The sequence below is a fragment of the Plecotus auritus genome (assembly GCF_963455305.1).
Source record: "Plecotus auritus genome assembly, chromosome: 7".
Lineage (NCBI taxonomy): Eukaryota > Metazoa > Chordata > Mammalia > Chiroptera > Vespertilionidae > Plecotus > Plecotus auritus.
In genome coordinates, this window is record NC_137774.1 from 614,836 (window position 1) to 639,620 (window position 24,785).

At 62.5% G+C, this 24,785-nt stretch overlaps 3 protein-coding genes across 10 annotated transcripts; all 3 read left to right on the top strand.

Moving 5' to 3' along the window:
* The first annotated feature begins 4,664 nt into the window (after nucleotides 1-4,664).
* Nucleotides 4,665-5,926, top strand: MYADML2 (myeloid associated differentiation marker like 2). Its single transcript, XM_080681237.1, has one exon. The coding sequence runs from the start codon at nucleotides 4,703-4,705 to the stop codon at nucleotides 5,615-5,617; it is 915 nt and encodes a 304-aa protein (XP_080537363.1). The 5' UTR covers nucleotides 4,665-4,702; the 3' UTR covers nucleotides 5,618-5,926.
* A 5,615-nt stretch (nucleotides 5,927-11,541) lies between these two features.
* PYCR1 (pyrroline-5-carboxylate reductase 1) lies at nucleotides 11,542-16,017 on the top strand. Of its 2 annotated transcripts, none has more exons than XM_080681235.1 (8): nucleotides 11,542-11,607; nucleotides 12,056-12,169; nucleotides 12,376-12,446; nucleotides 13,189-13,368; nucleotides 13,589-13,810; nucleotides 14,023-14,115; nucleotides 14,296-14,459; nucleotides 15,002-16,017. In XM_080681235.1, exons 2-8 carry the CDS (start codon nucleotides 12,103-12,105, stop codon nucleotides 15,165-15,167), a joined length of 963 nt encoding a protein of 320 aa, XP_080537361.1. In that variant the 5' UTR covers nucleotides 11,542-11,607; nucleotides 12,056-12,102; the 3' UTR covers nucleotides 15,168-16,017. The 2 variants fall into 2 exon arrangements, with proteins under 2 accessions (XP_080537361.1, XP_080537362.1); XM_080681236.1 differs by having other exon boundaries at nucleotides 11,552-11,627.
* Nucleotides 16,018-17,603: 1,586 nt separating this feature from the next.
* MAFG (MAF bZIP transcription factor G) lies at nucleotides 17,604-23,626 on the top strand. Of its 7 annotated transcripts, none has more exons than XM_080681255.1 (3): nucleotides 17,604-17,809; nucleotides 22,060-22,122; nucleotides 22,208-23,626. In XM_080681255.1, the coding sequence occupies exons 2-3, from the start codon at nucleotides 22,087-22,089 to the stop codon at nucleotides 22,658-22,660; spliced, it is 489 nt and encodes a 162-aa protein (XP_080537381.1). In that variant the 5' UTR covers nucleotides 17,604-17,809; nucleotides 22,060-22,086; the 3' UTR covers nucleotides 22,661-23,626. The 7 variants fall into 7 exon arrangements, with proteins under 7 accessions (XP_080537381.1, XP_080537386.1, XP_080537385.1 ...); XM_080681260.1 differs by lacking the exon at nucleotides 17,604-17,809 and adding an exon at nucleotides 18,144-18,219 and having other exon boundaries at nucleotides 22,208-23,620; XM_080681259.1 differs by lacking the exon at nucleotides 17,604-17,809 and adding an exon at nucleotides 18,176-18,571 and having other exon boundaries at nucleotides 22,208-23,620.
* Nucleotides 23,627-24,785: the final 1,159 nt, after the last annotated feature.

A 24,785-nucleotide genomic window follows, 5' to 3' on the forward strand; every position in this document is an offset into this window, starting at 1 on the left:
GGGCGATCAAGACAGCAGCTACTGCCCACACCCGCTGACAGCGCCGGCCCGCTCACACCCGCTGCTGGCACCGGCCCCAATTGCAAGGGAGCAGCGGGAGTGGGGCTGCTGGCAGACGGGGCACCGGGGCCATGACAGGAGGGGCTCGGCGGGGGCACAGAGGATGGGCCGAGACCCGCCCCTGTGCCCACCGCACCTCATGGCCCACAGTTCCTTTTAAGGTGCACGAATTCGAGCACTGGGCTTCTGGTTTGAAAAATAAAATAGCCCTGACCGGTGTGGCTCAGTGGATAGAGCATCGGCCTGCGGACTGAAGGGTCCCGGGTTCGATTCTGGTCAAGGGCATGTACCTTGGTTGCGGGCACATCCCCAGTGGGGGGTGTGCAGGAGGCAGCTGATGGATGTTTCTCTCTCATCGATGTTTCTAGCTCTCTATCCCTCTCCCTTCCTCTCTGTAAAAAATCAATAAAATATATAAAAAAATAAAATAAAAACTGCACAGGCACCCAGCCAACCCCTATGACCCTGCTTTCCCCCCCCGCCCCCCCCCCCCCGACTGGTGGAGCGTGGCCTTCGCTGCCTGGGGACCTGGAGATGGAACTTTAACTCAGTGTCAACACTGACTCCAAATTTCAACTGTGTTTACAATGACCTCGAAGGATCTGAAGGCCCGGGCGGGCAGGACGCGCCCCTGGCTGCCTGTCCCCCTTCCCTTTGCTCCCAGAGCAGCTTTGACCCCGGGGCCCCGCTCAGCCGCCCTGACCCCGCAGACTCCGGCCGGCCGCCCTCGCTCCCTGAGCGCTGGCCACCGAGCCTCTGTGTCCATGAGCTCCTGCCTCTCCTTCAGCCTGGACACCTGTGCCCAGCGCCTCCCGGGGGCCCCTCATTCTCACAATGATGATGTCACCTCTTCTGCCCTAGTCAGTTTGGCTCAGTGGGAAGAGCGTTGGCCTACAGAATGAAGAGTCCTGGGTTCGAGCCCTGGCACATGCCCAGGGTTGTGGGCTTGATCTGTAGTAGGGGGCGTGCAGGAGGCAGCCGGTCAATGACTCATCATTGATGTTTCTTTTTTTTTTTTTTTTAAATATATATATTTCTTTATTGATTTCAGAGAGGAAGGGAGAAGGAGAGAGAGATAGAAACATCAATGATGAAAGAGAATCATTGATTGGCTGCCTCCTGCACGCTCCCCACTGGGGATCGAGCCCGCCACCCAGGCATGTGCCCTTGGCCGGAATCAAACCTGGGACCCTTCGGTCCGCAGACTGACGCTCTATCCACTGAGCCAAGCCGGCTAGGGCCATCATTGATGTTTCTATGTCTCTCTCCCGCTCCCGCTCTGTAATCAATAAAAATCCTATATAATAAAAGGCTAATATGCAAATCGAACCAACCGAACGTAGAATGACTGGTCGCTATGATGTGCATCGACCACCAGGGGGTAGATGCTCAGCGCAGGAGCTGCCCCCTGGTGGTCAGTGTGCTCCCACAGGGGGAGCGCCGCTCAGCCACAAGCCGGGCTGACAGCTGGCGGGCGCAGCGGCGACGGTGGAAGCCTCTCCCGCCTCCACGGCAGTGCTAAGGGCAGTGGGCCTACGCTGGCAGTTGGACATCCCCTGAGGGCTCCCAGCCTGCGAGAGGGTGCAGGCCAGGCTGAGGCCCCCCCCCCCCCCCCAGTCTATGTGTATTTTTAAAAGCATTTAAAAAAAAAAAAAAAAGTTCTCGCCCTAACCGGTTTGGCTCAGTGGCTAGAGCGTTGGCCTGCGGACTGAAGGGTCCCGGGTTCGATTCCGGTCAAGGGCATGTACCTTGGTTGCGGGCACATCCCCAGTGGGGGGTGTGCAGGAGGCAGCTGATAGATGTTTCTCTCTCTCATCGATGTTTCTAGCTCTCTCTTTTTTAAAAAAAAAATATATTTTATTGATTTTTTACAGAGAGGAAGGAAGAGTGATAGATGGTCAGAAACATCGATGAGAGAGAAACATCGACCAGCTGCCTCCTGCACACCCCCCACTGGGGATGTGCCCGCAACCAAGGTACATGCCCTTGACCGGAATTGAACCCGGGACCCTTCAGTCCGCAGGCCGACGCTCTAGCCACTGAGCCAAACCGGTCCTGGCTGTTTCTAGCTCTCTATCCCTCTCCCTTCCTCTCTGTAAAATATCAATAAAAAAAAAAAAAAAGTTCTCGCCCTAACCGGTTTGGCTCAGTGGATAGAGCGTCGGCCTGTGGACTGAAGGGTCCCAGGTTCGATTCCGGTCAAGGGCATGTACCTTGGTTGCGGGCACATCCCCAGTGGGGGGTGTGCAGGAGGCAGCTGATCGATGCTTCTCTCTCATCGATGTTTCTAACTCTCTCTCCCTCTCCCTTCCTCTCTGTAAAAAATATTAAAAAAAAAAAAAAAAAAAAGCATTTCAGTTCAGACAGTCAGTGTGACTCCCTTTTAGAGGGAGGTGGTTCACAGAGTGGCTGCCCACAGGAGCTAGGACCCCCACCCCAAGGTGGACATAAATCGGGGACACTCGCCATCCAAGCGGCCAGGCTGCTGGTGCTAGAACATTCCTACGTCACAGCTCCCTCCCGCGGTGGACACGCCTCGCCCCCCCCCACCCCCGTGGGTTTCTAGCCAAAAAGATCTCTTGTCCAGAACCTAACTGTGAGGACATAGGCCGATCGCACACGTGGAAAGGCAGTTACAAAGCCACCGGCTCGGACTCTCCAAAAAGGGAGAGACTGTTCTAGAATACGGGAAGGAGACACAGCAGCCAATGCATCCTCCCCATCAGGTCCTGGTGCGAAGATTAGAGAGCTGCCAGGTGCTTGCGGGCGGCGGGGAGACGGAATAAGCACCCGCGTTATTCGCGTGTCCTGGGTGCCAGCCTCCTGTTCAGGTCCTGTTCTCAGCAGGCGTCCGAGGAGCAGATTGCTGTACCCACAGAATTAACATTACTATTATTTTTTGTGTGTTAATCCTCACCTGAGGGTATTTTCCCATTGATTTTTAGAGAGAGACAGAGATGCATCGACTGGCTGCCTCCCGCACGCACCCTGACCAGGGCCGGGGATCGAGCCTGCCACGGAGGGACGTGTCCTTGACCGTAGTCACAGGCTGATGCTCTATCCACTGAGCCACACCGGCTAGGGCAGTGGTCGGCAAACGGCGGCTCGTGAGCCACGTGCGGCTCGTGAGCCACGTGCGGCTCTTGGGCCCCTTGAGTGTGGCTCTTCCACAAAATACCATGGCCTGGGCGAGTCTATTTTGAAGAAGTGGCGTTAGAAGAAGTTTACGTTTAAAAAATGTGGCTCTCAAAAGAAATTTCACTCGTTGTCCCGTTGATATTTGGCTCTGTTGACGAATGAGTTTGCCGACCACTAGGGTAACATTATTATCAATGATGAACTATCAATGGGTGGGAGGGAGAGAGAACAAATGGCAAAATAGGACTGATTCTTTGTTTTAAAAAATATATTTTTATTGATTCTAGAGAGGAAGGGAGAGGGAGAGAGAGAAACATTCATGATGAGAGAGAATCACTGATGGGCTGCCTTCCGTACGCCCCCTCCTGGGGATCAAGCTTGCAACCCCCGGGCATATGCCTTTGACCGGATTGAACCCAGGACCCTTCAATCCACAGGCTGACGCTCTATCCACTGAGCAACACCAGCCAGGGCAGGACTGATTCTTGATTCTAGGGGAAAGTATGCTCATTGTGCTATTTCGCAACACTTCCCTGAGTGTGAGCCTTTCTGGATGAAAGTCGGGGAAATAGATATGTTTATGTAACCACACACACACACACACACACACACACACACACACACGGGGTGTTCATAGTGGTCGGATCCAGACTTGATGGGGGATGGGGTATTCTCCAACTCCTACATTCAGAAAGAAATGTTTTTATTTTCACAAGCGTTTCGTACATTTTACTATTTTAGCCTGAAAAGAGGGGGGTTGAGTTTCTTCTAGGTGTTCACATGTCTGGTAGGGACAAGTCAAGAGCTCCATAATGCCCCCCTCCCCCAAATAATAACTACAGCTCCACCCAGGGCAGGCTGGGGGCTGGGAGGAGAAAGAGGGGGCGGCCCCTGGGAACCCCCTCCCTTCCCCAGGCTCTCTCCCCCCACCCCCCACCCGAACAGAGCTGAGCCAGGGCCCGGGACCATGCCAGCAGGTCCGGCAACCATCCGGGCCTGGACCCAGCTACCCCCTGCCCCTGCCCCTCCCCCCTCCTGCCATCCTCACCTTCCTGCACCCCTCCCCCATCCTGTCCCGCCCTGGAGGCTGCTGGAGCTGAAGGGACAGTGACCGGGTCCCTCTTTGCTCCCCTCCCCTCCCCCTTCCCCCCCCCCCCCTCCGCCCTGCAGGAAGAGGAGCAACAGACAGAGGCAGGGGCTGTGAAGGAGGCGGAGCCAGGAGCCAGGGGGTTAATGGTCCTGGCAGGGGCTTGGATGGGACACGGGTCAGATGTCCCCCTGGAATGGGGACCGGCTGCTATTCCCAGGCTCTGATCACTCCGCCTATTTATAGCTCCGGGGGGGCCCCCCCCACACCAGGCGGAGCGGCTGCTCCCTGCAATGTCACGGGCGTTTCTGCCACTGCAGCCACCGGCACCGGCAGCGCCTCGCTGAAGGAGACAGAGCGGCCACCGCCCGCCCGGCAGGAGCCCCCGCCGTGTGAGGCCAGGAGGCGGCCGGTCCGATGGGCAGCACCCTGGAGCCCCCCGGGGGCGGGTACCTGCACCTGGGCGTGGTGACGTCCCCCGTGGGCACGGCCCGCGTGCTGCAGCTGGCCTTCGGCTGCGCCACCTTCAGCCTGGTGGCGCACCGCGGCGGCTTCGCGGGCACGCAGGGCGCCTTCTGCATGGCCGCCTGGGGCTTCTGCTTCGCCCTCTCGGGCCTGGTGGTGGCCTGCGAGGTCACCCGGCTGCACAGCTGCCTGCGCCTCTCCTGGGGCAACTTCACGGCCGCCTTCGCCATGCTGGCCGCGCTGCTGTCGGCCACGGCCGCCGTCCTCTACCCGCTGTACTACGCCCGTCTGCAGTGCCTGCCCCAGCCCGCGGGCTGCGCCGCCCGGGACTTCCGTCTGGCCGCCAGCGTCTTCGCAGGACTCCTGTTCCTGGCCTACGCGGCCGAGGTGGCCCTGACCCGGGCCCGGCCCGGCCAGGTGGCCAGCTACATGGCCACGGTGTCCGGGCTCCTCAAGATCGTCCAGGCCTTCGTGGCCTGCATCATCTTCGGGGCGCTGGTCCAGGACAGCGGCTACCGGCGCTACGCGGCCACCCAGTGGTGCGTGGCCGTCTACAGCCTGTGCTTCCTGGCCACGGCGGCCGTGGTGGCGCTGAGTGTCCTGGGCCGCACGGGAGGCCCCTTCGAGCGCGCCGTGGCCGTGTACACCTTCCTGGCCGTGCTCCTCTACCTCAGCGCGGCCGTCATCTGGCCCGTCTTCTGCTTCGACCCCAAGTACGGCGAGCCCAGGCGGCCCCCCGACTGCCCCCGGGGCGGCTGCGCCTGGGACAGCCAGCTGGTGGTGGCCGCCTTCACCTACGTCAACCTGCTGCTCTACGTGGCCGACCTGGCCTACTCCCAGAGGATCCGCTTCGTGCCCACCCTGTAGCTGGGGCCGCCGCCCATCTCCGCTCCTGGATCCTGGGCACCGCGAGGGAGCGGCCAGGGAGGCTCCGCACGGCCACTCAGAGGACTCCTGGCGGCAAAGGCAGCTTGGAGGGGGGCCTGAGCAGGACCCCAGGGGGACCGCCACCAGGCACTCGCAGCCCCCGCCGTCTCCATCTCTGTCTCTCTCCCTCTCCCTCTCTGTCTCTCTCCCTCTCTGTCTCTCCCTGGTTCTCTCTCTCCATGTCTGCTGGGGTGTTTTCCAGCATTTGGAAGGGCTCAGGAACCTGCAAGTAAATTAATAAAGGGACTAGACATGAAATATAAATTTGGAAGGCATTTTGGGGAGCCAGAGGAGACCTAGCTTCAGTAACCAAGTTCTCCGAATCTCTGGACCCCCAGCTTTTTATTTCTTTAAAATATATTTTTTTATTGATTTTTTACAGAGAGAAAGAGAGAGGGACAGAAAGTTAGAAACATCGATGAGAGGGAAACATCGATCAGCCGCCTCCTGCACACCTCCTACTGGGGATGTGCCCGCAACCAAGGTACGTGCCCTTGACCAGAATCGAACCTGGGACCCTTCAGTCCGCAGGCCGACGCTCTATCCACTGAGCCAAACTGGTTTTGGCAACCCCAGCTTTTTATTAACACAAATTGCCCTAAAGCAGTGGTCGGCAAACTCATTGGTCCACAGAGCCAAATATCAACAGGACAACGATTGGAATTTCTTTGGAGAGCCAAATTTTTTCAACTTAAACTTCTTCTAACGACACTTCTTCAAAATAGACTAGCCCAGGCCTTGGTATTTTGTGGAAGAGCCACACTCAAGGGGCCAAGCCACATGTGGCTCGAGAGCCGCGGTTTGCCGACCACTGCCCTAAAGCAAAGCAGACATACTTATCAAAGGCACAGTCTGGTATGTTATCAGGTTGGAGGAAGTGCCTTCGGCTGCTCAGCTGCTTGGCCAGCAGCAGGTGGTCACGTGCAGGTTTTCAGGTTTGGGGAAATGCTTCCGACTACTCCAGCAGGCCGTGGTATGCATCTTCAGCCCTGCTGAGGACAGAGCCCATCAGCCTTCTGAGGACATTTTGCATTTTATTATGACCTGCAGGAATTAGCCCCCAGCACCCTTCTCTCTCTCCCTGTCTCTCTCTCTCTCTGTCTCTCCCTGTCTCTGTCTCCCTCTCCCTCTCTGTCTCTCTCTCTCTGTCTCTCCCTGTCTCTGTCTCCCTCTCCCTCTCTGTCTCTCCCTGTCTCTGTCTCCCTCTCTCTCTCTGTCTCTCACTGTCTCTGTCTCCCTCTCCCTCTCTGTCTCTCTCTCCCTCTCTGTCTCTCTCTCCCTCTCTGTCTCTGTCTCCCTCTCTGTCTCTCCTTGTCTCTGTCTCTCTCTCCCTCTCTGTCTCTCTCTCCCTCTCTGTCTCTGTCTCCCTCTCTGTCTCTCCTTGTCTCTGTCTCCCTCTCCCTCCCTGTCTCTGTCTCCCTCTCCCTCTCTGTCTCTCTCTCCCTCTCTGTCTCTCTCTCCCTCTCTGTCTCTCTCTCCCTGTCTCCCTCCCTGTCTCTCCCTGTCTCTGTCTCCCTCTCCCTCTCTGTCTCTCTCTCCCTCTCTGTCTCTCTCTCCCTGTCTCCCTCCCTGTCTCCCTCCCTGTCTCTCCCTGTCTCTCCCTGTCTCTGTCTCCCTCTCCCTCTCTGTCTCTCTCTCCCTCTCTGTCTCTCTCTCCCTGTCTCCCTCTCTGTCTCTCCCTGTCTCTGTCTTTCCCTCCCTGTCTCTCTTTTTCCCTCTCTGTCTCTCTCCCTCTCTCCCTGTCTCTGTCTCTCTCTCCCTGTCTCTCCCTGTCTCTGTCTCTCTCCCTGTCTCTGTCTCTCCCTGTCTCTGTCTCCCTCTCCCTTTCTGTCTCTCTCTCCCTCTCTGTCTCTCCCTGTCTCTGTCTCTCTCTCCCTCTCTGTCTCTCTCTCTCCCTGTCTCTCCCTGTCTCTGTCTCTCTCTGTCTCTCTCTCTCTCTGTCTCTCTCTGTCTCTCCCTGTCTCTCCCTGTCTCTCCCTGTCTCTGTCTCTGTCTCTCTCTCTCTGTCTCTCCCTGTCTCTCCAGTGCCTGGCCTCCCCGGCTCCGTGATGGCCCCTGTCACGCAGGAGACGCTTGGGAGGCAGGTGCTGCTATGACCCACTCTGCACGTGGGTTCCCTGGGGGAGAGCTTGGGCAGCCCCGTGTGTCCATTGCGGTCAGGGGCCCACATTCAGGCCGAACCGAAGTGAAGCTGAAAAGAGACAATTCCCAGGGGTGTGGGGAGGGGCCGGCCTCCTGCCTTCAGGGGGCAGCTCCTGAGCAGGGAGCCAGGTCCAAGGGAAGGAGCCAGGACCATGACCCCCCAGCTCACCGGCCTCCACTGGCCACAGAGATGGGGACGGAGCCAGGACGGTGGAGTGGCCAGGGCCAGCGGCGGGAGGGGACACAGGTGCCTGTGCGACCCGCAGCAGCAGCAGCAGCAGCACCACCTGAGCCGCCGAGGAGAAGCTGGTTCCCAGCAGCCAGGCCCCACCACCGGCCCCACAGGACCTGCTGTGGCCCAGGGGAGGCTGGCAGTCAGCCACCCGGACATGGAGCCGGGCCCCCCCCCGCCTCCCTGGTGCTCACAGCCCACGACCTCCATCTGCTCAAGTGTCCGTTCGCCTGGCTGCTGCCCACCAGGGCCCACTGGGGCCATCGTCCAGCCAGCTTCCTCCATTGAGAGCCCGGCGGGGGCCGGCCCCAGCACAGGGCCCCTCAGCCCGGCCACTGGCCCAGGGTCCTGAGCAGGAAATAAAGGCCAGCGCTGACATGCACCCGGCTCTGGCCAGCAGTCTCTGCACCTCCTGGGCCCCCCTCACCCTCATCCTCAGCGGAGAAGAACCTGACCCTGCCTGGCAGGGGAGAAGGAGGCGGCCGTGGGGCCCAGGGATGGGGTGAGAGCCAGTGCGTGGGGGGGGGGGGGATGAGATGACACGAAGCTCCCCCCCCCTCGCCCCGTGGCACTCAGCACTGCCCATCACCCACACCCCAGCAGGGGTGCAGGGCCCCAGTGGGGGACAGAGGGGTGCTGCCCCACTGTGGGTGGCAGGACCCAAGCAGGTCTCAGGCATGGGCACCCACCACAGTGGGAGACAATGGGCCCCACCCGTGGGGAGGGCACTCCGAGGGGCCCTTTACCCAGGGGGCAGCGGGGCAGGCTCAACAGCAGATCCCCAAAGCGGGCAGCAGCTCGTGTCCTGGGGTGTCCTGAGGGCCCATCGGCTGAGGGAGGGCTGGGGTTGGGGGGACATTTGCGGGTGACAGGAGCCTATGGGCCACACCCCTCCCGGCTCACAGGGAGGCCTGGACCGCAGGCGTCCTTCCTTTCCCAGCCAAACTTCTGGAACGCGTTCTCTGTCACCGACGCCCCAGTTCCCGCACCATCCAGGGGCCGCGGCCCCAGTGCCGCACCCACACCAATTGTCGCAGGTCCAAGGGGAGACAGAGGGGGGGCTGCAGGGCTGGAGAGGAGCCGGGTGCTCCTGCGGACGCTGCCCCGGACCGAGCACTCTCTCGGCTCCAGGGCGTTACTTGCTGTTATCACGTGAGAAACAGCACTTTCTGTCCAGCGGGTGTGGCTCCGTGGTTGAGCGGGGACCTAGGAAGCAAGAAGTCCTGGTTGAGCCCTAGCTGGTGTGGCTCAGTGGATAGAGCGCCGGCCTGCGGACTGAAGGGTCTCAGGTTCGATTCCAGCCAAGGGCACGTGCCTGGGTTGTGGGCTCCATCCCCAGCAGGGGGCGTGCAGGAGGCAGCTGATCAATGATTCTCTCTCATCATTGATGTTTTTTTCTTTTTTTAAAAAATATATTTTATTGATTTTTTACAGAGAGGAAGGGAGAGGGACAGAGAGCTAGAAACATCGATGAGAGAGAAACATCAATCAGCTGCCACCCGCACACCCCCCACTGGGGATGTGCCCGCAACCAAGGTACATGCCCTTGACCAGAATCGAACCCGGGACCCTTCAGTCCGCAGACTGACGCTCTATCCACTGAGCCAAACAGGTTAGGGCTCATCATTGATGTTTCTCTCTCTCTCTCTCTCCCTCTTCCTTCCTCTCTGAAATCAATAAAGAAATATATTTTAAAAAATAAAATTAAATTAAATTTAAAAAAAAAAAGAAAAGAAGTCCTGGTTGGATTCAGGTCAGGGCACATGCCCCGGTTGCAGGTTCGATCCCCAGTAGGGGGCGTGCAGGAGGCAGACAATGGATGAGGTTTCTCTCTCCTGGATGTTCCCATCTCTCCCTCTTCCTCTCTCTCTAAAAGTCAGTGGAAACGTTTTCTTAAAGAAAAACAGTGCTTTCTAAAGAAGAGGGTTCCGTTCCCGGGTGACTGGCGGTCAGGTCAGGAGGGACTCGCCGGGGCAGCCCCTTCCTGGGAGGGGGGACTGGGGGCCCAACAGGCCTGGCACCCGATCGCCACACGGGCTCTGGTCACTGAGCACGAACACGGAGTGGTTCTGAGACCAGGTTTCAGGACAACTTGTCATTTCATTGGCAGAACCGGCCAGACAGGGCAGTGCCCCTGCTCCCGTGGGCGCCGAGTGGTCCCCAGGATCACTTCCTACCTTGCCTGAACCCCGCTGCTGCCTGCGACCCCGGACTTTCCCAAACCCCATGCCGACTCAGACTCAGCTCCGATGAGCCCCGAGCGCGTCCTGGTTGGGGAGGGGGGGGGGGCGCTGACGGCCACGTGCTCCCTGAGACCCGGGGCCAAGGACTTCCACGGACCCTGCAGGCAGTCAGGAGAGACTGGGGTGCTCCATGAAGCTGGGGGGTCCAGGGGGTCACCTTCCTCTGTTTACCACCTGCCGAACCTGTTGGGTAGGTTGACATGGCAACAGGCCTGCGACCTGAGGGTCATGCAGCTTTCAAAGGGCGCCTGGCCCAGAGAGACGGGTGGGGGAGAAATGCGGGGGGGGGGGGGGCGCAGGAGCAGGGTTCTGGGCCTGAGCGTCTCACAGACCCTGCTCTGCTCTGGGACCTGGGTGATGGGCACAGGTGCAGCAGGTGGAGAGGGGGTGCTGGTCGGGAAAGGGGTGGAGAGGGGGTGCTGGTCGGGAAAGGGGTGTTGGGGTGCCAGACAGGACCTAGACTCCCTGGGGCGCCTGAGCCTCCGTGCTGAGAAGGCCTGCCCCCCCCCCTTCCGCTTCCCAGCCTCCTGGTACAATTTAAAAATCCCCAACAAACAAAAAACAAAATCACACACACAACTTTAAAGCGACCAGAAACAGTTTCAAACTAGTGATACATGTTAAATGTTTCCAATTGTTTTCACACATTCACCTCACACCAAAAATGCAGGAAAAATTCTGCACAGCACGCCTCCTCCAAACGTGGTGATGGTGTTAGTAACGGTCTGGGATCACAGCCAGCGCCCCCACGCGGTGGGGGACCCCAGCCTGACAGGTCCCTGTCCGGGTGGCCCACGACAGGGCTCCGAGTGGGGAACCCCTGTCCACACCGCTCCTCGAACACCCCACTCCCGCCGCCCCTTATCCCCGCGTTCAGTCCCCACGTATGGTCCCGAGGGCCCGGATCTCGGGGTGGCGGAGTGGGGGGGGGGGGCAGGTCAGGGGGCGAGCGCCCTAGGGGCTGGGGTACTCCGGGACGCACGGGTCTGGGCGGTTGCAGGAGACCCGTTGCTGGGAGGCGCGGGTGCGGGGTGGGGTTTCCAGGGTGCAGGGTTCTCGTAGGCACGGATCCGGGGTGCAGGATCCCAATAGGAGTGGATCCGGGGAGACCGAGCTGGGCCGGCGGGGGCGTGGGCCACGGCGAGTGGATGATGCAACCCCCCCCTCCTCGCCATCCGCGTCCCCTGATTGGTCGGCGCCCGAATGGCCGCGCTGCGGATTGGCTGGGGCCTCGGGGGCGGGGCCGCGGGGCGGGGATGCCGCGTGGCTGGCGGCGCTCCGCGGGTGGGGGGCGACCTGCGCCGGAGAACCTGGTACCTGGGCGCCCCGCAGGGTCGGGCTCCTTGCCGCTGGGGGTGCTGCCGGGCGGGGGGAGGCGCGTCGGTGTCCCCGGCACCGGGCGGTGGGAGCTGGGGCGGGAGGGGCGGGAGGGGCGGGAGGGGCGGGAGGGGCTCGCCCCTGGGGGGCCTTCAGGCGCCCGCCGCTCCCCGACCCCTTTGCAGACCCGCGCGCTCCTTCCTGTGCCACGTGCGCGGGTCCTTGGGGAGCTCAGTCGGGGACCCCGCTGTAGCTGGGAATCGGGGTCCGGGACCCCCCTGTAGGTGGGAGTCGGAGCAGTTACCGGGGTTCCGGGGCTGTTGGGCAGCCCAGGGGAAAAGTTAGACCGGTTTGGGGGCGGGGGTGGTGCCGGCAGGCGGTGGAGCGGCCAGGCCTGGCACTGCCCACCTGACCTCTCGCCGGGTCCTGCCCGTCTCCCCGCAGGTGATCCCACAGTGCCAGCCCGAGGGCCGTGGGCGCGTGCGGACACCATGAGCGTGGGCTTCATCGGGGCCGGCCAGCTGGCCTTCGCCTTGGCCAAGGGCTTCACGGGGGCAGGTAGTCCTGTGGCCAGGAGGGCGCCAGCGCCAGAGGGTGGGGTCCCCCTCTGCGGTCTGGGGGAGGAGGTGGGGGTCTAGATGAGGTGCCTGTGGGAAATGCAGCCCCAAGATGTTGGGGAGGCGGGGTGGCTCTCACCCTGGGTGGTGGGAGTTCTGCTCTCCCCTCCTGGGAACGTGGCCTTGAAGGAGGAACTGTCCCTGCAGGCGTCCTGGCCGCCCACAAGATCATGGCCAGCTCTCCAGACATGGACCTGGCCACCGTTTCTGCCCTCAGGGTAAGCGCTGGGGGACAGGGCCAGTCAGTGTATCTGACACTGGGGTGGGGGGCCAGGAGTAGTGGCCGCAGGGTGGGGGCACCATGGGAGGAGGGGCCCTGGGCCTGAACATCTCACAGACCCCGCTCTGCTCTAGGAGCTGGGTGATGGGCACATGTGCCGCGGGTGGAGAGGGGATGCTGGTCGGGAAAGGGGTGCTGGGGGGCCAGACAGAGGAGGCCACGGTGTGGGGCCGGGCCAGACACTTCGGGGGCTGATATAGTTTTGGTTCTCCGTAGCTGAGTTAGAGATCCAGACCAAAGCGTGGGGCACCACTCACCCCACAGAGCAGAGGGCGGGGGGCTGGGCTGCAGCCCAGGGTGGGGTGGGCCGAGGCTGGGACAGAGAAGAAGGAGAGGGAGAGAGAGAGAGAAACATCCATGATGAGGGAGAATCATGGATCAGCTGCCTCCTGCACACCCCACACTGGGGATGGAGCCCGCAACCCGGGCATGTGCCCTGACCGGGAATCGAACCTCAATGCTCAACCACCGAGCCATGCCGGCCTGGCACTTCCTCTCCTTTTGGGTGGGAGGGTCAGTTGGGGTGTCAGAGCCCCCCTTTCCCTGAGCCCCTGCCCCGGCCATGCCCTCACCCCAGCAGCCTCTGTGGTGGTCCACACGACGGCTCTCGGCTGAGAAGAGATGCTGGGGGTCCGGCCAGCTACGGGGGCAGGCTGAGCCCGCCTCGGCATTCCCCACAGAAACTGGGGGTGAACCTGACGCCCCACAACAAGGAGACGGTGCGGCACAGCGACGTGCTCTTCCTGGCAGTGAAGCCGCACATCATACCCTTCATCCTGGACGAGGTCGGCGCCCACATCGAGAGCCGGCACCTCGTGGTGTCCTGCGCGGCCGGCGTCACCATCAGCAGCATCGAGAAGGTGGGCTGCGGGCCCCCGTGTGGACAGCGGGTGGGAGCGTGCTGAGAGGCCAGGCCTCCGGCCCTCTCGTTGCCTGGGTTCTCCCATCTGTGAAATGGGTGTGTGAGCGCCGCCCCCAGTGAGAACTCAGGACATGCTCAGGTGGATGAGCCTGTTCTCACCCAGCACCCCCCTGCTGGGCCCGGGGCTGGGAGGGACACCCCGCTGGTTTCTCCTCCAGAAGCTGAGGGCGTTCCAGCCGGCCCCCAAAGTCATCCGCTGCATGACCAACACACCGGTGGTGGTGCGGGAGGGGGCCACGGTGTACGCCACCGGCACCCACGCCCAAGTGGAGGACGGCCGGCTCCTGGAGCAGCTGCTGGGGAGCGTGGGCTTCTGCGCGGAGGTGGAGGAGGACCTGATCGATGCGGTCACAGGGCTCAGTGGCAGCGGGCCCGCCTACGTGAGGAGCCGGTGCAGGCGGGGGCGGTGGCTGGGGCCTGGCAGGGGGCAGCGGGGGGTGTGGGAGGACCTCCAGGTGCCTTTGCCAGTTCTTCCCCGCCTCCCTGCTCCGGTCCTTCCCCTCCTCCCTGCTCCGGCCACTTTGGGCAGAGCCGCTGGACAATCAGAGCAGAGTTGGCCTGGGACCCTGGCTTAGGCACCTTCTCCCCACAGGCATTCACGGCCCTCGACGCCCTGGCTGACGGGGGTGTGAAGATGGGGCTTCCCAGGCGCCTGGCAGTCCGCCTCGGGGCCCAGGCCCTGCTGGTCAGTATTCTCCCTGACCCTCTGGTGGGACCACTCCTTGCTGGGCGTGAGGCTAGTGTCCTGGACGGAGGGGCAGGGAGTCAGCGAGTGCCTCGGTGGCGGGGCTGGGGGCCGTGTCCTGCCGATGTGGGTGGGCGCCCCTCAGCCGACGACACCCTCTCTGTCATCGCCCCCACGCAGGGTGCTGCCAAGATGCTGCTGGACTCGGAGCAGCACCCCGGGCAGCTCAAGGACAACGTCTGCTCCCCGGGAGGTGCCACTATCCACGCCCTGCACGTGCTGGAGAGCGGGGGCTTCCGCTCCCTGCTCATCAACGCCGTGGAGGCCTCTTGCATCCGCACCCGGTGGGCACCGCCGCCCGCCCCCACTCCCAGCCCGCACCCCCGAGCCCTCGCCTCCACGCCGCGCCCGCAGCCTGCGTATCTGGGAAGCAAGGGCTCTTGGCCATGGGCTACCGGCTCAGCCTCTAACACGCGAGTCTGCTCAGCCCGTCACTCAGCAGACATGTATGGAGCTCCGGCCTGGCGGTGGGCGGGACACAGGGAGCCAGCCCCGAGGTTCCCTGGGGTACGGTTCACGGTGCCCTCCCCGTTGTCCTGTCGGGAGCCTCTGTGGGCCTGGTGATAACCCTCCTCCGGGCCTGGCCGGGGAGATTAGCCGGTTAGACCGGCGGGACCTGGCGCAGGCACCGGCTTGACGGGAGGCCCATGACCGCTGACAGGAAGCCAGAGCAGAACGGAGTTTGGAGACTAGGCTCGGCGTCACTGTCCCTGGGCTGTGGGCCTTGCTCCCTCCTCCCTCTTGGACACCTGGGCTCGGAGGAGGCGGATCCCGGTACTCAACCCCCCTCTCTGCCCCCACCCCCCCCACCCCCCCCCCCGCCCAGGGAGCTGCAGTCCATGGCCGACCAGGAGAAGGTCTCACCAGCTGCCATTAAGAAGACCGTCCTGGACAAGGTGAAGCTGGACTCCCCTCCGGAGGCGGCACGGGCCCCTTCGGGCCACTCCAAGCTGCTCCCCCGCAGTGTGGCCCCGGTGGGCAAGAAGGACTGAGGGTCCCACCTGCGCATCAGGCTGCCCTCTGCCTCCCCTCTCCTGGGCTTGGAGCTCCTGCGCTGGGAGTCTCTAGGTTCAGGCCACACAGCGTGTCGTGTGTGCACGGTGGCCTGCCCATGGCTCTGGTCAACTTGGGTCAAGCAGGGTCAGAGCCAGGGAGGCGTCCATCACTTCCCAGTGGGGGCCCCCCTGAGCGCCTCCTGGCCCAGAAGAGGGGTGGACTCCCTGAGCACAACCTCCTCCTTCCTCTGCTCCCAGCTCAGAAGGGGTTCATCTCCCAGGGTCAGCTGTCCTGGGGCTTGGCCCCTTCCTAAGCACAGAGGTTCCCTGCCCTGAAGGCCCAGCCAAGGAGAGAGCCCCGTCCCACGCCTGCCAGTTCCCCAACCTCCACGCACAGGGACACCTCCCTCGGTGTCGGAGGGGACCAGAGGGTCCCAGCGTCCTGACCTCAGTGGAGGGACCTCGGTTCTTGGCCAGCGGCCAGCTGCCCCTTGCTCCCACTTGACATTTGAGAAAAGGACTCCTCAGGCAGGTGGACAGACGTCCAAGGTCCCTAGAGCACTCAGGCCACTGTCGCCCACTCCTGACCTTTTAGGTTCAATAAACTGGTTTCGCCCTAGCTGGTGTGGCTCAGTGGATAGAGCGCCGGCCTGCGGACGGAAGGGTCCCAGGTTTGATTCTGGTCAAGGGCACATGCCTGGGTAGTGGGCTCGATCCCCAGTGGGGGGCATGCAAGAGGCAGCCGATTGATGATTCTCTCTCATCATTGATGTTTCTCTCTCCATTCCTCTCTGAAATCAATAAAAATATTTAAGAAGAAAAAAAATAAACTGGTTTCCAGCCCCAACTTCTAACTTTGTCGCCACGTGTGGAGGGATGCCCCAGCTGCCCCGGAGCGTCATTGCGATCGGGCGTAATGTTAGAGGCTGAGCCAGTAGCCCATGGCCAAAGCGCCCTGGCTTCCCAGGTAGCCAGGCTGTGGGTGGGGGGAGGGGAGTCTCCCAGGGAGCAGAGGAAGGGTGCGGCCCCTCATAGGAGTGTGATGGACGTTGGTACCATTGGCTGGGCGTGGGGGAGCGGGCCCCAGCTTCTGCATCCTCCATGCCTCCTGATTTAATGGGGGCACATGTCTCCCCAATTTACCCAGGCCAAGGCAGGTGGGGCAGGTGGCCCTGAGGGAACTAGCTGCATTAGGGTTCGTTCTCCAGAAAAGCAGAAAAAAATAGATGTTAGAACATATATAGAGGTTATTATAAGGAAGTGGCTAGCAAGTCCATTCTGCAGGGTGGCCGCAGGCTGGATACCCAGACAGCTGACATTCCAGGTGACAGGCCCTGGGGCAGGGAGAGCCCACGTTGCTGGTGCTGGTGCTGGTGCTGGTGCGTGGGAAGGCAGACAATTCTCCAGGGCGGGTCAGTGTCTTCTCTTCTATTGCTTGGAGGAGGCCCACCCACGTTACGGAGGGTGATCTGTTCAAGTCTACGACTTAATGTTAATCTCGTGCAAAAACACCCTCACAGAAACAGGCAGTCTATTGGACCAGCTATTTGGGCATCCTGGGTCCCCAGTCAAGTTGACACATAAAATTAGCTCCCAGGGGAGGCCCACAAGCTGCTGAGGGTCAGAACCCTCATGGGATCAGGAGGGCTCACCCCTTGTTCACAATCAACAAACAGCTACAGAGCACAGAGACAAGAGGAGGCCTGTGGCCTCAGAGGTTGGCACGCCCACACCCACACCCACACCCGCCAACCCCCCCCCACTGAGCGCCCGTAGGTGGTGTCGGGAGCGGCGATGTCCCCAGGGGGTGATTAGGAGAGCTGCCAATCGCAGAACCAGAACCGCATGCCTGTCATCAGTTCCCTCCTTCCCCGGGGCCCCCTTAGAACCAAGGCCCAGCGCACGTGGGTGGGCGGATGAGGCCCTTTGGGGACAAGGGGAGAGGAGAAACCAGGAAAACGGACGAAAAGGCACAACAGAAAAAGCGAGGAGCATGACTGCGCTCGTTCCCAGTCTCCGCCAGGGTGGCCTCGAGGCCCGTGCAGGGCTGGAGTGCGTGTGGGGAATGTGCACCTGCGCGGCGCGCCCCGGGCGTGCGCCCCAAGCACAGACCCCCGCACCCCTCGGGCCCGCGCGGGTGAAGCAGCCCTTGGACACGTGGCCTCTGAAATGATCAGCGCACAGGCCACTGGGCTCCGCCTCCAGAGCCGGGAAAGGGGCGGGGCCTCAGGAGCGCGCGCTCCCGGCTAGAACCGCGAGACCCCGCTCGGGCAGGGCGCGCGTTGCCAAGGAGACGGCGCCTGAGTGCGCAGGCGCAGTGCGACCACGCCCCGCCCCCGCCGCTGCCGCCGCCGCGCCTTCCCCTTTAAGCCCCGGCCGGTCGCGACGCCGCTTCATGAATGGAGCCCACGTGACCAAACATCATGTGACGTCTGTGGAGCGGCGGCGGCGGCGGCGGCGGCGGCGGCGGATCCCGAGCCTGGTCCGGCCCGGCCTTCCCAGCGCGCTCGGCCCGGCCCGCGCAGGCGGCGAGCCCCCATCCCGGGCGCGGAGCCCCCGCGCGGCCCCTCCCTACGCAGCCTCGGAACGCCCGCCGCCCCCCGCCCCGGCCTCGGCCCGCCCGGCCCGCAGTGTGGTGGGTGAGTGCGGCTGCGGGCCGGGCCGGACGGGGGGCGGGGACGGTGGGTGGCCGGGGGCTCCGGGCAGGGGTGCAGCCGGCGGGACCGCGGTTCCTCCCGGCGGACCCAAACGGCGCTGGCCGGGCGCCCCTGGCTCCGGGTCTGCCCTGCTGCCCGATGGCGACCGTGCCTCGATTTCCCTGCCGGGCAGGGCGCTGCTGGCCCCTGCGCGCGGGGAGCGGGCGGGGGGGTGCGGCGCGGGGCCGGCGAGGGCAGCGGGCGGGGCGGGCGCGCGGCTTGCTCCGTGGAGGCTGGGGTGCCCTGGAGGGAGGGGCGGTCAGGGTGGCGGGAGGAAAGGGTGGGGTCGAGTGGGGCGCCCAGGGCTCCGCGGAGCAGCGGGGCGGCCTCGGTCGGAGCTGCTGATTCATCAGGTGTCTGCATCGGCGCCTTCCCGGGCGCCGTGGTCCTTGGCGGGCCGCGGGAGGCCGGCACGGGGGGCGCTCGGGCGACCCTGGTCGCGCCGTCTCGGCTCCGTCACACGCGTGCCAGAGCCCGAGGGAGACTTGCTGAGTCATCAGCATGAGGTCACTCGTAGCTCATCCCGGTGCCCGGGGGGATCTGAGCTGGGGCCTGGGGCCTCCAGGGCCAGGGAGCACGAGGTGGCAGGACCGCGGGGACGTGGGAATGGTGCTAGGCCCAGGGGTTGGGGCGCCGTTTTAAGTTTGGACTGAGGTTCAAGTTGAAGGCCGGCTGGTGAAGAGGAAGCGGAGTGGCCACGACGCGGTAGGACGCGAAGCCCCTGGCCTGTCCATCCCTCTCAGGCATGCTCTGCGCTGGCAGCCGTCCCCGACCCACGTCTGGGACAGTTCCCCAAACTGGGAAATAGTTCTCTCCAGTGAGAGAAGGGGAGGAGCCTAGAGGGGCCGTGCTGGGGACGGGAAGCGGGCTTTCCCTTGGAGTGGTCTGGTCGGCCAGGCTGTGCGCCCAGGGGCGGGAAGCGAGGGCAACATCGACCAGAGAGCGAGAAAGAGGCTGGGGAGGCCTGGCGGGAGGGGCCGCCAGGGTGGCGGGAGGAGGAAAGGGTGGGGTCCAGTGGGGAGCCCAGGGCTCCGTGAAAGAGCCGGGCAGAGTACACCTTGTACTGAGGCCTGGTGACCGTGGACGGGACAGTTGGCAAGCAGGTGCAGCTGTACCAGGAAATTGCAAATGAGAGGAAGCAGCAGGCCTTAGACACTGGGGACCAAGGTGTTTGGTGAGCAGGTCCTGCCCCCCGTTGCAGCTGGGCGTTGGGAGCTTCAGGGCACAGCAGGTGGGCTGGGGTGGAAGCCTGCAGTTCCCCATCACCCCAGAGTTGTCCCCCTGGAGGTTGGGGCTCAGCGTTGTGCAGGTGAGGAGAGAATGTGGCCCTGATGGGTGCTCAGCCAGATGGTGGGGACAGTTGGGGAGTGACAGCTTGAGGGTGGTGTGTCCTGGAATCCTCTCCCAGGTGTGTGGGTAGTTCCTGTGGAGAGTTCCTCTCCCGGGGTGCGGGTGTGTTTTGTCTAGACCAGCACAGAGGACCCTTCTTGCCCAGGGGTTCATGTCTGCAGAGATTGGCCCCCCACCAGCGCACGCTTACAGGGTGGGGCAAAAGTAGGTTTACAGTTTTGAGTACCTGAAACATGGAGTATATTCTTGCACTATTCATTAATCGTATTGTTTTCCACACGAACGACTGTAAACCTACTTTTGCCCCACCCTGCACACACGCTAACACACACGCAAACACACACACACACACAGCCCGGGGCTTAGCGATGCTACATGTCTTCAAACACTTCAGCTGATCTGTTGGCTGTAATTTTATGCCCTAGGAGGGGTATTTCTTTCTTTTTTTTTTTTGGTTTGTTCATGTTTTTATTGATTTTTATTTTTAGAGAGAGAGGAAGAGAGAGGGATCCGAGAGAAACATCAGTGAGAGAGAAACATCCATTGGCTGCCTCCTGCATGCCCCCTACTGGGGATGGAGCCCCCAACCCGGGCACGTGCCCTGATCAGGAATCAAAAAGGTGACCTCTTGGTTCAAAGGTCAATGTTGAGCCACTGAGCCACACCGGCTGGGCTGGAGGGGTATTTTTTTAAGGCTTCTCAGTTACTTATGCTTGAGTGGGAGTTTTAGACTTTTCTCCGAGTGGCTTTTAGTGGCTGAGGGCTTCTGGAGGAGGTGTCTGAGGGAGGAGGGAGTGAGGCTGGACTGGGTTGGGGTACAGAGCGCTCAGAACCAGGCCCGCCGGGGAGGCTTGGCCACGGGGGTTTGCCGGCCTGGAGAAGGAGCGGGAGCCGGCTGTCTTGCTTCCCGCCTCGTGTCCATGGCCTGGGGTTTGGGCCCGGGAAGAGCTACCCTGCATCTCTACCCTTCCTGACGGCTCTGGGCTGCGGGAGGTCCCAGGTGCTGGGGTAGCTTGGGGCCATCTAGGCCTTCCCCACAAAGTGGACTCTGCCCTGGGGGAGTGAAGGAAGGAGGATGGCTGAGCCCCAGCTTGAATGAGCCAGAGGGATGGGGTAGCCTCTCCTTGGCCCGGCCTTTGGGGGTCCCCTTTGCCTGGCTTCCAGAGGTGCCCTGAGCCATCACTCCTGTCCCATCGCCAGGCTGTCTCTGTTCGGTCAGTGTGTGTCCTCAGGTGGGCGGAGGCCAGGCCCCGAGGCCCGCAGCCCTGGCTTCGCGGAGGCCTGCCCCTCCCCCGGCGCTCACGCACACCTTTGATTAGGAGGCTGCTGGCTGCACTTGTGCTGAGTTCAGGCCTTCTGCGGAGGTGAAATCTGTCGAGGAGGCACTTTCTGTGTGATCTCTTCAGGAAGTCACCGCTGCGCTCAGCATCGGGGGTGGAGGGGGCACAGGGGTGGGACAAGCTGGTGCCAAGGCTTTTCCTTCGGGGTAGGACCCGGGGCAGCGTCCCTGCAGTCCAACTCCCACTCCTGCTGCGCCGGGAGGGCCCGGGCCCCGGTGGGCATGGCCCCGAGGACCTCCTGGTGCCAGGCTGGGTGGGGTGGGGCCTGCCATGGAGCCCACTTGGGCCTCCACCTCCCCAGCCCGCACCTCAGCTTCCACTGAGGGTAAGAAGTCCACCCCCCGCCCCCCAGGCCGCTTGCCTGAAGAGCTGTGGCTCCTTCCAGGAGGGAGACTGGTCTGTCTCACCATGCAGCCAGTTACCTCCCTGCATCTAACCCGGAAAGTGGAGCGCAAAGTGGAGGTGGGGGGGGGGGGGGCGCGGCAGCCAGTCTGGTGGCGGCCGGCTGAGCCAGGAGGCTCAGGATGAGGCGTGCGAAATTGTTCTTGGCAGGGCTGTGGGAAGCAGAAAGGGCGGGGGTGGGGGTGGGAGAGGTGGGAGGGGGTCCTTTGGTCTAGCCACCTTCAGCTTTTGCCCCCTGCCCTGTGGGTGCTGACTCTGGACAGGAGGCCTGAGAGCGGTCATTGGCCCAGCGGGGCCGAGCGGGCCCCCGGAATGGCTCAGTGCAGGCCCTCTTGTGAAACAGCCTGGACAGGGAGGGCAGGGGCACGGGTGCTGCAACCCGAAGCCACAGGATGGTTACTCCATCAGCGACGGGCGCCCGCCTGCCACCTGGAGGGGGGGGGCTCCCCCAAAGCGTTGGACGGCCCGCTTACTACTCAGAGTGAGGCGTCTGAGAGAATGGGGACCCCCCTCGCCCTCCCCTCTGCCGAGTCCCTGTTGGGGGTGACCCGCTGAGCCTTCGTGGGAGCAGGGCTGAGTCCCAGGCCGACTTAGGTCAGTGGCTATAGGAGGCTGGACCCTGGGCACACACGTGCAGGGCTCCTGGCTCCGGCCCGATGGCCCTCACCTGCTGTCGGCCAGGCTGGCCTTTCTGGCCCCAACAGCTCTCTGCTCTGGCTGCTGGCCCCCTGGGGCCGTGTTGGCTGGCGGCCTGGGGAGTGCCAGGCGGTGAGGGAGCAAGGGAAGTGCTGAGTCAGCATGACTCGCCAGGAACAGCCGCTCTGGGGTGCACACGGTTATTTTTAAAGCTCTGGGCTTCCTTCTAGGCTGGCCCCTCGACCCTCTGATCTCTCCCCGGCCCCTTTCCTTGCCTCTGCCTCCCTCACTGCCCCACTCCCCTTGGACCCTCCCGGCCTCCCCCTGGTTTCCTAGGGGCAGATCGACGGAAGCAGCTCTGCTCAGGGCCAACGGTCGGTCCTCGGGGCCAGGTATCAGGGACGGGGCAGGTGGGGGCAAGGATGGGGGTGTCCAGGGTCCTGACCTCTGCCCCCTGTCTCGCAGAGTGCCTGCTTGCTGTGCCCCCGGGTTATGACGACCCCCAATAAAGGAAGCAAGGCCTTGAAGGTAAGCAGGCAGACGGGCGCATCCCGGGCTGGGGTGGCACCGGGATGGTGGCCGCTTGGCCGTGACCTGTGCGCTGTGCCCCCAGGTGAAGCGGGAGCCTGGTGAGAATGGCACCAGCCTGACGGACGAGGAGCTGGTGACCATGTCGGTGCGGGAGCTGAACCAGCACCTGCGGGGCCTGTCCAAGGAGGAGATCGTGCAGCTGAAGCAGCGGCGGCGCACGCTCAAGAACCGCGGCTACGCCGCCAGCTGCCGCGTGAAGCGGGTGACGCAGAAGGAGGAGCTGGAGAAGCAGAAGGCGGAGCTGCAGCAGGAGGTGGAGAAGCTGGCCTCGGAGAACGCCAGCATGAAGCTGGAGCTCGACGCGCTGCGCTCCAAGTACGAGGCCCTGCAGACCTTCGCCAGGACCGTGGCCCGCGGTCCCGTGGCGCCCGCTCGGGGCCCCCTGGCCGCCAGCCTGGGGCCCCTTGTCCCTGGCAAAGTGGCCGCCACCAGCGTCATCACAATAGTAAAGTCCAAGACGGACGCCCGGTCGTAGGGACGCACGCTGGCCCAGGCGGGTCTGGGAGGGGCCGTTAGGCACGCGGCGCATCCGGCAGCCCTGTCCCCTTCCTCCTCCCCTCCCTGTCCTACCTCCTCCCTCCCCTGCGAAGCACAACCTGCACCCCAGGGGCGCCGGGCTGAGCCCCTTGATCTCGTCGTTGTCATCGTGTGTTTTGTACGTTGGGATTGGTCAGTTCAGCGGTGACGTGGGTCGCCCCTGCCCCCTTTGTCCCGAGGCCACGTGGCGTGGAACCCATAGGCGGCCCTTTGGGAACAGAGAGAAAGAGCGCGCGAGCTGTGGGACTCACGTGTCCCCGAGCAGGGAGGGCGCCAGGGTAGGGGGCTGCTCTCTGTCCCGAGTGGCCCCAGGCCCTGAAGGCTGCCGGGCTGGCAGGGGGCTGGGCAGTTCACTCACAGATGGACTCTGCTCCTCGGAGCCGGGTGTCCTGAGGGCCCTGGACAGGCGGGCCACCAGCCTGGGTGCCGGGCCTGGGGCGCCGTGTGGCTGTGGGCCAGGGGCCTGGGCACGCTTGCCTGACGCCTTGCACTGAACAAGACCAAATCACTGGTTGTGAGCGTGCGTGAGGGTGTGTCCAGTGTCCTGCGATGGTCCGTGTTGCTGTTTACATGACCTATTGGTGTGGTTACCTAGCCCTTTATTTAAAAGAGAGAAGTTCCTTTTACGAAGTTATTAAATTATATGTTTAAAAGCTAAAGAAAAAAAAAGAGCTGCAGAGTATTTATAAAACTGTCTTTTTACAAAAAAAAAAAAACAAAAACAAGCAAGAACATTTGACCCTATAAATGGAAATGGGAAGAAAGTATAATAGAAACTTTGCTAGTTTAAAAAAGGAAAAAAAAAAAGCCCTTTCTTGTAAACTTACAGACAAGTCTTTGTGGCTGTTGAAGTTTAGTTTTTATATACACAGAGTTATCAGATGTTATTTATAAAACTTAGTTTAAAAAAGAAAAAAAGAAAAAAAAACCCAAGCGCAAGCGACCACAAGGCGCGTCCCGACGTCCTCTTTGCTGACTTTTGCAATTGTACCGAAAGTGACTTACTCCCGCCCTCCGCTTCCGGCCGCGTGCCGCGTGCCGCGTCGCCTCGTCCGTGCCTGGTGAGGTCTTGTGCAGCGTCTGTGCTGGTGCTTCTGGTGACCTTTGACCTGTGGGTGTCGCTTGTGTCTGTTTTCCTGTGTTTGTTTCGGATTTGGTTGTATTTTGCTCTGGCTTGCCGGGCAGGGGCTGGGGTGCCGGGCGGGACCCGCTCCAGCAGTTCGGGAGGGTCTGTGCCCACCAGCCCGGCCTCTCCAGCCTCCCCGCCTGCCCCAGGCTTCTAGGAGGTCCCACCCCTGCTGCCCTTGGCTCCGCATGTGTGTGTCAGGGTTGGGCCGATAGATCCAGCAGTGGGGCAGGTGAAACTGGGAGTCATTCCGGGCCCCCCACGCTGCTCCCGGGCCCCCACCTCTAGCCCTGGGTGGGGGCTTTGCAGATCAAAGAGTCACTGTCGGTGCCCACAGGGCCACGGCCACGCTGCCTGCCCCCCCCGCCGTCTTCCTTCTGGTGTCCAATCAGCCCGCTCGGCTCCGGCCGCTGACCCCAGCTTTGTTCCTCTAGGCTTCCCACGGGCTTCGGCTGGGGCCGCTCAGGGGCCCCCTTTTCCCAGAACTGTTTGTGTGCTGCGGGGCGGTGCTTCCTAGGCAGAACCAGGTGGTTTTGGGGGCCCACCTGGGGTGGCTCCTGCTGCCTGCCTGAGGGCCTGGGGGCCTCCACCAGTGTCAGACAAGGGCTAGTCTCCAGGCCAGGGCCTGTCCTCCTCCCCCTGAACATGCTGGCAGCTCTCGGCCCGGGCCTTCTTCCGCCTCCCTTTGGGATCTGTGTCTTCCAGGGATCCGATGCTCGGCTGTGGAGGTGCTTCTCTCTGGGGCTGAGCCACCTCCCCATCCCGCTTGGAGAGCTCCTTGTAGGCTCGTGACTGGGCTGTCTGTGGTGTCTGCCCCCGAGGCTCCTGCCGTCTCTGGGCCTTGGCCTGTTCTTGGGGTTGCTGGTTGGCTGCTTTGGGTCCCGAATCCCGAAAGAGCACGGAAGTGCAGCAGTGCGGCCTGGCAGGGCGTCGACTG